At 35.6% G+C, this 10,370-nt stretch overlaps 1 protein-coding gene across 4 annotated transcripts; it reads left to right on the forward strand.

The window, feature by feature from the left end:
• The first annotated feature begins 230 nt into the window (after positions 1–230).
• LOC135610090 (type IV inositol polyphosphate 5-phosphatase 3-like) lies at positions 231–7,931 on the forward strand. 4 transcript variants are annotated; one of them, XM_065104106.1, is made up of 10 exons: positions 232–611; positions 805–910; positions 1,231–1,302; positions 1,743–1,830; positions 2,028–2,132; positions 2,969–3,806; positions 4,380–4,564; positions 5,137–5,242; positions 6,774–6,916; positions 7,217–7,931. In XM_065104106.1, the coding sequence occupies exons 1-10, from the start codon at positions 483–485 to the stop codon at positions 7,434–7,436; spliced, it is 1,992 nt and encodes a 663-aa protein (XP_064960178.1). In that variant the 5' UTR covers positions 232–482; the 3' UTR covers positions 7,437–7,931. The 4 variants fall into 4 exon arrangements, with proteins under 4 accessions (XP_064960180.1, XP_064960178.1, XP_064960177.1 ...); XM_065104105.1 differs by having other exon boundaries at positions 238–611; positions 5,134–5,242; positions 7,217–7,929; XM_065104107.1 differs by having other exon boundaries at positions 238–611; positions 2,969–3,761; positions 5,134–5,242; positions 7,217–7,929.
• Positions 7,932–10,370: the final 2,439 nt, after the last annotated feature.

Raw genomic sequence — 10,370 nt, forward strand, 5'->3', positions numbered from 1 at the left:
AAATATGATCCGACATGACAAATTTGTATTGATGCATGCTAAAAGAATGTCTCAATCAGGCACCTATTGTTCCATGTCAACCTCATCAACTAATCCAACAAATTTACATCCACTTAAAATGAGCCCTTTCCAGAGGCTAAGAAGCTACAGTTAGCATAGCTCGTACGAGAGCATCACCGATTTTAATGATTAATGGCCACCCTTCCAGTATTTACTACTGTTCATCTGTATTAAGAAAAAAAACCAAAGGGTCAAACAAAAAGGGGGGAGCGTCGATCGTGCATCCTCCTCCTTCCGCAGCCCGCAGCCCGCAGCCCGCAGCTGCCCTTTTCATTTATATTATTCCAGCCACCAGTCGCCTTTTGGGCTTCGGCGCTGCATTCTTAGCTCTTAAGGAGGAGGAGCTCCAGGACCTGGGAAGTCCATGGTCAGGAATTCGGACCGTACGGTCTTAAATGTGATTGATTATACATGTAATATTTATGAAATGGAAAAGAAAAATGCTTCGTGATGCCCCGGGCCGGGAACAAGAGCAGCAGCTCTCTTCGCGTCCGCCGCTGGCTCTCTCCGTTGTCTCGAAAATGAGGCAGAGATCAAAGAAGCAAAAGGAGGTAAGAGTTCTGGGTAGCATGATCCTCGAGGCTCCGTGGCAATGGCATCAAGAAGCTGTTGCCACGGCGGAATTCCCTTCTTTTCTTTCGTTTTCTCTGGTTCATATAAATTTGAGGAGATCACAATGCAGCGGCACTGAACTCTCTCTCTCTCTTTCTCTCTCTCTTTTTGTGGGTTGCACCTGCGATGCAGCTCTGGCCCAAGATCGTCCTCAAGAAATGGCTCAACATCAGTTCCAGAGACTCCGACTTCAGCGCCGACGAAGGGGACACCACAGAGAGCGAGTTCGAGTACGAAGGTCTGTGTTGAAATGCTTTTTTCATCCTTCCCCTTACTTGTGCCCTGTTTCTTTTGTCAGATCGTCTCTCCTCCTCAACGTAAAATCTCTTTTTTCGTGCTGATCGACTTCTATCTGCTGATTTCTTCCTCCTATTTTCCCCATCTTTTTATCCCCCCACGAAACTGTCTACTTCCTTTGTTATACAAGGTTCTTCTTGGCTTACCAGAAATGGTTTCCTTTTTTTCACTCCACGATGAACTTTAGCTTGACCTTATTCTCTGGTTTGTGCTGCTCATTTTGCTGCCTTGTCTTCTGCGACTTGCGTCGGTATACTGCAGAAATGTGTGGTTGGGAGCGTCAATTGCGTGATGAGGAGAGGAACTTGGGTGGCTTTGAAGCGGTGACGAATGGTAAATTTTCATGTTTTCCGGTTATGGTTTTGGTATTCGGGATTTCATTCTCTTGGTCTGTGTGCACGTATATGTGTCTGTGTGCATGTTCTGATAATTCTGTGTAGCATCTGTCCTTTTTGTATTTCAATCATTTCTTCATTTGGAATTGGACAGTAACAGATTGGAATCAATTGGTAATGTTCTAGCATTAGCCCAATTCTGACCTCATTTATTGTTTGAGCCATCCATCCCCATAACATGATATGCTGAGGTTTCAACACATTTGATTCTCTTATCAAGTTCAGTTCTTGCCTACAAACCTGATGGTTAACTTTGTGGCCATATACATGTGGCTATTCATAAAACGGTCTGCTGAGGTTTCTACACATTTGATTATCTTCTCAAGTTCAGTTCTTGCCTGCAAGCCTAATGGTTAATTTGTGGCTGTATACTCACAGATAACCGCATTGGAGGCATTCCGTGCAGGTCACGAAGACGAAAATCTGAGACCCTTCGTGCGCAATATATAAATACCAAAGAACTCAGGCATATTTCTGTTATCCAAGCCAATTTAATCCATATGTATTTACATGCTTGACGAAAACCAATCCTTGTATTTGGTGAAAAAATCAAGTGCTCCTGGTTATCACTCATTTATCCCACAATTTATAGTTTATTTAATGGTTGCCTGCGTAGTAAGCATTTGAATCAAAGGCATTTTCTGACATGTTTGGCTGATGTAGGATCTGTGTGGGGACATGGAATGTCGGGGGAAGACTTCCACCTGATGACTTAAACATCAAAGATTGGCTGGATATGGGGGAGCCAGTTGATATATATGTGCTCGGGTAAATTCTAATAACCCTAAAGCTATGATCCTGAGATAAATATTGAACTATCGAATAATTGGATAAGCTGCACCAATCCCTCTAATTCAGAGTTGCATTTAATCGGAATAAGTAGTATACCACAGATAGAGTCATGGTTCTTAACTATGTTGACACACCACTGCACTAACACATTACTGCTAACAAGTGATGAGATGTTATCAAGTGCTAGAGATGTTGATGGGTCATACTACCATTCCACAAATATGAACATTTCAATGATTGCACCTACACATAAACGTTGTACAAAAAATAGCAACACCTGATTTAGAGATGATGCCTTGAGTAGATTGTAATTTTGCAGCCTTTATATTAGCACCAAAAATAGTTCTTTTATAAGGAAATAATTGTATGGATGCTACACTTATTTTACACAGAATTTAAAAATACAAGTCACTACAAAAGTGAATGTGATAAACAAAATGACAAATATGATGGCTTCTATGGGAGGTAAAATCACCATTTTCCAAGATTCTTGATTCAGCAAAATTCACAACCAATCTTTGTTTATACGACCAAACAAATCAGAACCAAAAGCTAAGGTTAAATGTCCACTAGGTAAGTTTTGATGCTTGTCTGCTGTTTGGTAATGTTGGCTGCATGTTTTAATATTTTGGACATATCTAGCAGTCTTTTGAATGGGTGGAACAAAGAATAATATTGTATGCACTCTTCCAGAATATGATTCTTAAGTTAAATGTCTATATTTATTTAATTTCCAGTTATTCTTTTTTTATCATGTGTTTACTTGTATTCTTTTATTAGAATTTAGTATACTGGGCTTCCTTTTCTTGCAGCTTTCAGGAAGTTGTTCCACTAAATGCTGGAAATGTCTTTGGTGCTGAGGACAGTCGTCCTGTTCAAAGATGGGAACGTATAATTCGTGAGACACTAAATAAAATTCAACCAGTTAAAGCAAAATATAAATGCTACAGTGATCCTCCTTCACCATCAAGATTCAAACCATCAGATGATGCCCTTGGCATAGAGGATGAGATGTTGTCCGAGTCAGATAGTGAGAGTGATCAGGAAATTCAATTCCATGAACAATCCTTCAATTTCCAGTTAAACAAAGATCAGATTGATGCAAGAGGAGATGATCCAAAATGCAATTTAGCACCCCAGTCCCCTTTAATTGCAGATCAAAGTGCACAAGGAGAAAATGTTCACAAGCAATATCCCTTGAATATATTTTCCCATAATTTGAGTTTTAAGACTCGTGAAGTAACTCCAGAAGCATTTGTAAGTCAACAAAAGCAGCTTACCAAGACATTAAGCAGCTCAGAAATGATAGGCTTGATTTGGCCAGAACAACCATTGGATATGTTATCCCAACACAGTATGGATACATCCAAACCAAAATCATTAAACCCAGCTAGATCATTTAAAGCATGCAATTCATTCAAACCTCTACATGGAGACTATAATGACTCATCAGACCCATTTGTGATTCCTGTACTAGATCTGGAAACTGTTGTAAACAGAAAAAAGAGATCATCTTTTGTACGGATTATAAGCAAGCAAATGGTTGGAATTTATCTTTCAGTATGGGTCCGCAGAAGCCTCCGGAGACGTATTCAGAACTTGAAGGTATCAACTGCTGGAGTAGGTGTCATGGGCTATATAGGCAACAAGGTTTATGTGTTACACCTTTTCCTGCCTGGGAACTTTGTCTTGATATGATTGATGCTCGAATTGTCATATTTTCTTTCTGAATGGTTATTGAAATGAAATGACTTCTCATTTTTGTTGCCCCTATATTTCACTTATGTAGGTAAGTTTTACAATTGAATATAAAGTTTAATAAATGCATTTAAGACAAATTGACAAATCACAAGATATCATCAATGTAACAAATGAAATTATTACGATTGGAATCTTCTGGCTGCCATAAGGGTAATGTATATTTTGGTTGAAGCTGCTCCAGATGTATAGAGGTATACCTTAGAACACATACCATGTGAGTAGCTCAAATGTACTGGCTTCTAAAGAATTTGGTCCAAGGCCACATTGAACTAAACAATGATTTTAGTTTGTCACTTTTTCCTCGTGATTTTTAAATGATTTTCAAATTTGCAATCATATGAAGCTCTCCCACAATTTTTTCTTTATTATGTATATCATCAGCATGTTGTTTGTTGGGTTCTAAAATTTTGATTATCACAGAGATAGCAACTTTCCAACCTTGTGCCCTTAATTATGCTCCAGGGATCAATATCAGTCAGCATGTCTATATATCAGACACTTTTTTGCTTTATATGTAGTCACCTAACTTCGGGAGAAAATAATGGTGATGAACTTCGAAGGAATGCTGATGTGCAAGAAATTCAAAGGAAAACATTATTCAGTTCAGTGCCCAGTGTTGGAATGCCCAAAACAATCTTTGATCATGAGTAAGTAAACCAAACATCCCTCAACATATGATACATAATCACATGGTGTTTGTATCCTTATCTTCGATCTGACTAGGTATTATAAAAATATTTATATGCTACCTTAGTTTGTTACCTGCAATTCAACTTCCATGTAAAGAAGTTATAAATTCTCTTACAATTTGATACGTATGAGCTTCCATGATAGTCTAAATGTTGCAATTGAATGGAAGTGAGACCTAACAAATTTTTTTTTTCTGTTACATAAAAACTGATGAAATGAAGCGATATTTTCTTTTTATATATTTTGTTAAGACCATTTCAGACATCATAGACATAGAAAATAATGTAGATGCTTTTTAAGGTAGCCCAAATGTTCCAATCTGTGGTCTGTAGTTTCAGATACTGATATGAGTTGGGAGAGCTCTTGTAGTTACAATATGCAAGGTTAGGAGAGGAAGGTATCATTCACTGTCTGCAAATTTTCTGTGTATCAACTATTCTTTTGCATTGAAGTTTGAATTGTTTTTGTACACTTCTTCTAAACACTTTTGATGTTTCTGATATTTATGTACTGCAAATATTTTTAGAAGAATTATCTGGTTGGGGGATCTAAATTACCGCATCAACTTGTCGTACGATCGAACTCACAAACTGATTTCCGGAAAGGAATGGTCTAAATTATTTGAGAAGGACCAGGTAAACAATCTTCTGTTTCTTATTATTATGCTTCTTTTGCTTTCAAGTATATTTTAATTCGACTGTTTTTTAATTCTGCCAATGTTTTTGTTGATTGAGAAGGTATTTGCATCTTGAACTGTCAAGTCAAACTTAATTCATTTAGAAGCATGGTTATGATGATTTCTTTTAGCATGTATCCCATTATTAACCAGAATCTATCATAATGGAGTTTATATGAAAAATAAGAAAATTTTGGGCACAACCATACTTTTGCATCCTAATTCTTCTTTCATCGAGACATACCTCAGAGAACTGGAAATGAGAACAAGCTGAACAGTTGTATCATATTTTCATATATAGCCTTGATACTCTATTTAAGACACCCTGACCTTATTGCTGCCTTAAGTGGCTTATCTGGTAAACAGGCTTTTGAGCCAATTAGCAAACATTTCCAAACACTTCAATCAGGACCGCAGTCAAAATAGTAACCATGCCCTTTTATTTTCAACAAATTTATCTTTCTGATGGAAGGGAGGCATTTGATAAAAAGGAAGCTTTGTGAACAAATTTTTGTCTTTGATATAACTGGATCTAAATGATAAATCTTAACATGTAATGTTTCTTTTCCAGCCAGCATTATTATATTCAGATCACATACATAGTTACTGCTTCTCTAAAGTGTACTCAAATTTTAAGCATGGTTCAGGATCATAATAACAGAGAAAGCTCAAACTTCCATGGGAAAAAAGAGTCATGCAGGGTGGGGTTAAAAAAAAGTACCATCTAGGTCTCAAAACTTTCTATGCCAAGGTTTGGAATATTCAATTCCTAATTTTCAGTTTTTGATGCAAATTGCAAAATTTCTCAGCATGACAGATTAAATTTTGGCAGTTTTGTTATTACACATTTTAAAATTTCTTTAAGATAAAACTAGTGAGTGGACTTTGTTGAATGAAAATATGTGAGGCATAAAATGTCATGTTATTTCTTATGCGTCAAAGAGTTATTATGTGTTATGAATGAGAATGACACTGAAATATCTTTACTCTTTGCCAGAACATACAGATTGCTCTGCAAAATTGCAAAATTTCTTTTCCTTTTGAGATCAAATATCAATGCAACTTCTTATGCATTGGTACAAAGCTTAACAGTTTGCTCTGTCTTCAAAATAACCACTATATCAGAAAAAATTAGATGGAACTTGCTGAACTGTTTGAAAAGCTTAGGTTAGCAGTCATCGTAATACTTTGCCAAAAATAACCATATTAACTTTTTCAGGGATATCATTGCAATATGTATGATCTGCATAGACAAAATTGGATGGTTCTCAATCAGAGGATAATATATAATGGTAGAATTGCTATGTAGTAGAAGAGGTCTCAATTTACATAATGTGATTGCTGGCATACCTTGAAAAGCAGTCTATCTCTGTAATATGGAGTTGAGATACTGATCAGACTGTACCAGAATTATTTTATTTAAATCATTATTATATTTATATTGGTTAATTAGACTGGTTTAACCAACTCACAACTTCACACCATTGCAGTTGAGACTCGAACTTAAGAAAGGGCGTGCATTTGATGGGTGGTCAGAAGGTGTTATAAACTTTCCTCCTACCTACAAATACGAGTTAAACTCAGAAAAGTACATTGGGGAGGATCCAAAGAGTGGAAGAAGGACCCCTGCGTGGTATATATGCTGAAAATAATTATTATATATTCCTCTGCTGCTATAACTATGTTGGATCTGATCAATATATTGATTACCTTTCCAAGCTGCTTCTATAACTGATAACACGAACATGTTGGTGTCAAAGTATTGTTAAGGTTTGCAGTCTCAGATGTTCTATTTTTCTTTGTTTATTTTGATGTGACATAATTTTAACAAGATGCATATTTGAGGAATCATGAATTTAATTATTCCGTTTTTCCTTGACATATTGTGCTTGATGGGATATTTAGGTACATGATAATTCTTTATGTTTTTCAGGTGTGACCGCATTCTTTCATTTGGTAAGGGCATGAGGCTATTAGATTACAGAAGATTTGAGCTAAGGCTTTCAGATCACCGTCCTGTCACAGCTGTTTTCATGGCTGAGGTTGAGGTTTTCTGCCACAGAAAACTTCAGCGAGCTCTCACATTCACAGATGCAGAGGTAGAAGAACAATTGAACTCAGAGGCTGATAATGGAGAAACTGGTTGGGCGTAGGAGAGGTTAGTTCCCAGCATTAAAAAAAAAAAAAGGGAAGGAAGCATGCTAATCCAATTTATCATGATGGAAATGTCTATAATAACCAAGTACTCCTGTCAATTTCGGAAGGCATAATGATGCATTGCCAAGGAACTGAAACAGCAGACTTCACAACCGAGAATGATTTTTTCTTTTGCCAAAAATGGAAGTGCAGGAAAAGGGATGTAAAGAAAGACAAAGTTAATTATCTATTATGTAAATTATCTAACAATATGTATGGTGTGTCAAGGATGAGACCTAGAAATTGGGCGGTTTCTGGCTTATTTTAGGCGGCATCCGTCGGGACGGAGACCCTTCCTCTGGGGGTTGCTTAGGTGGGGGCAAGCAAACAACTGTGGCATCCATCCCTGATGGCTGCCTGTCCGGACAAGGCATTTGTTTGCGTCCTTCTTTCCGTCATTGTCTTTCTTTCTTTATGAGAGCCAACAGACTTCTCAATTGTGTTATGTTTGCCTTCGAAAATTGTTACGAATTTGGCACCATTAGATGCTGTGGAGAAATGATAGAAGGGTTTTCTTAGTCGGTGACGAAGTCATATGGACTTCATCCTCTTCCACTTTTATTTCATAAAAATAAAAATAAAAATTTATTATATCAAATTATTAACGTGTGAATTCAAACTTAAAATATATCACTTGTATAATAATACATTAATCAATCTGAATGTTTTAATATAGATGAATAAGTGCATCTCAAAAGTCAGCTTTGTTGAGACATGTTGCTTTGTTATATATGAAACATCTCATCTCAAAAGTTATATGATTATAATATGGTAATAAATTATAATATCAAATGTCAGTTAGCTCAAAAGTCATAACATCACAAAAGTTATATGATTATAATATGATAATAAAATATAATATGAAACTATCAGTTAGTTTAATTCATAAAGATCTTCACATGTCTCCTTAACTTCCATCACATATATCTTTGATACGGAGATAATACATGATAAATTTTGAAAGAATGCCCATCGTTCAATTGTATTTATTGGAATAAATTTTTTAAATAAAAAATAAACTCATAATAATAATTTGATAAAATAAAAAAAACTCAACACTAAATTTAAAATCACAAATAAATATAAAAAATTCATCACCCCAATACAAAACAAAAGAATCACCACTCAAGGAAACATTCAAGAGATACAAAATTTAAGAGAGAACTCTAAGAGAGTTTCTACCAATATCATCAAATTTTAAACTTCTTTCTAACCCCTAAACACCATAAGTACTAGTGCATGAAATAACCCTTAATGCATAGGAAATTACGAAATTAAATATTTTACAATTGGTAACTAACTCCTTTAATGTATTCTTTGGTCATGAAGAAAAATCATTTTGAAACAATTATAACATTGTCTAAGGACTATGTTTATGAGCTATCATATTTTAGTGGGCTAAGTAAAATACTATGAGACAAAATTATGGGCTGTAGAGAATACCATAGCATCAGTAAGGTCCACATGAGCTAATTGTAGCAAATTATGCACTTCCGTGTCAATCTCCCTTGATTGAAAAAGACTTGTCCTCAAGTCCTCGTTTGTTTCATCAACATGATTATAATGACTTAAATTAGCCATATTAAATGTTAGGGACACTATATAATCTTCAGATAGCTCGATCTCATATGCATTTTTGTCAATTCTCTTAAGCACCTTGAATGGCCATCAACCTTTGGTTTCAATTTCCTAAATTTGCCTAGTAGAAATCACTCATTCCTTAGATGAATCCAGGCCAAATCATCTGCATTAAACTTCACATGTTTTCTATATTTGTTAGCAGCTTACATGTACCTCTCATTTTGCTTCTCAATGGTTGCTTTAACACCCTCATACAGCTTCTTTATCTGCTTAGCTCTTTTATCAGCATCTCCACTAAATTGCTTAGTTGTAGAATGAGAGACTAAATCTAAAAGACTATTAGGATTAGCACTATAAATAACCTCAAAAGGACTCTTGTCAATGCTATGATGCATAGAACGATTATAGACAAACTCAATTTGTGAAAGAATGAGATCTCAATGCTTAATTTTCTTGGCAACATAGTTTCTAAGCAAATTTCCTAAGCTTCTGTTCGTTACCTCAATTTGCCCATCGGTTTGTGGATGATGCGAGCTATCGAAATTCAAAGAAGTACCCAGCTTCCTCCAAAGAGTTATAAAAAAATAACTAAGAAATTTTGAATCTCAATCAAACACCATAGTTCTTAGAATACCATGCAATCTAATAATTTCCTTAAAATACAAATCAGCAATGTGAGATGTATCATTTGATTTATTACGGGGAACAAAGTGAGACATTTTTAAAAATCTATCAATAATAACCATGATAGAATCTTTGTTCCTTTGAGCTCTTGGTAGTCCCAAAAAGAAATCAAGACTCACTTTCTCTCATGGAGCATTTGACATTGGCAATGAAGTGTACAAACTAGAATTTTGATTTCTTGTTTTTGCCAAATGATACACTCGACATTGCTTTACATGTCTCTCCATATCTCTGAACATCTTATGTCAATAGAAATTTGATTGAATAAGAGCTAGAGTCTTGCTGCTACCGAAATTTCCTCCTAAAACACAAGATGGAACATACAAGTCATTAGCTCGAAAAAACAACTATCAAAGATAGAAAATTATTGAAAGGAACCCGATTTACAATTCTGTCATATCGAGTCAAAATCCACATCATTCTCATAGAGATCTTTGAATGTCTCAAATCTAACTACTTTGAGTTCCATTGCTAATAATAAAGAATGCTTTATGCTCACTGCATCAGTAATTACATTTTGAACACTAGATTTGTTCTTGATTGTAAAGTTATAAGATTGTAAGAATTCCACTCAAGCTGTATGCCTCTTGTTAAGCTTGTGTTGGTAATTAATGAACTTTAATACC

This window comes from Musa acuminata, chromosome BXJ2-4, assembly GCF_036884655.1.
Source record: "Musa acuminata AAA Group cultivar baxijiao chromosome BXJ2-4, Cavendish_Baxijiao_AAA, whole genome shotgun sequence".
Lineage (NCBI taxonomy): Eukaryota > Viridiplantae > Streptophyta > Magnoliopsida > Zingiberales > Musaceae > Musa > Musa acuminata.

Excerpts from the sequence above, each read along its gene's own strand:
- LOC135610090 (XM_065104105.1), top strand. The coding sequence starts at position 483 with ATGAAATGGAAAAGAAAAATGCTTCGTGATGCCCCGGGCCGGGAACAA. Across the intron at positions 2,133-2,968 it reads GTTGATATATATGTGCTCGG|CTTTCAGGAAGTTGTTCCAC; the intron begins GTAAATTCTAAT and ends CTTTTCTTGCAG. Across the intron at positions 3,807-4,379 it reads TGGGCTATATAGGCAACAAG|GGATCAATATCAGTCAGCAT; the intron begins GTTTATGTGTTA and ends ATTATGCTCCAG.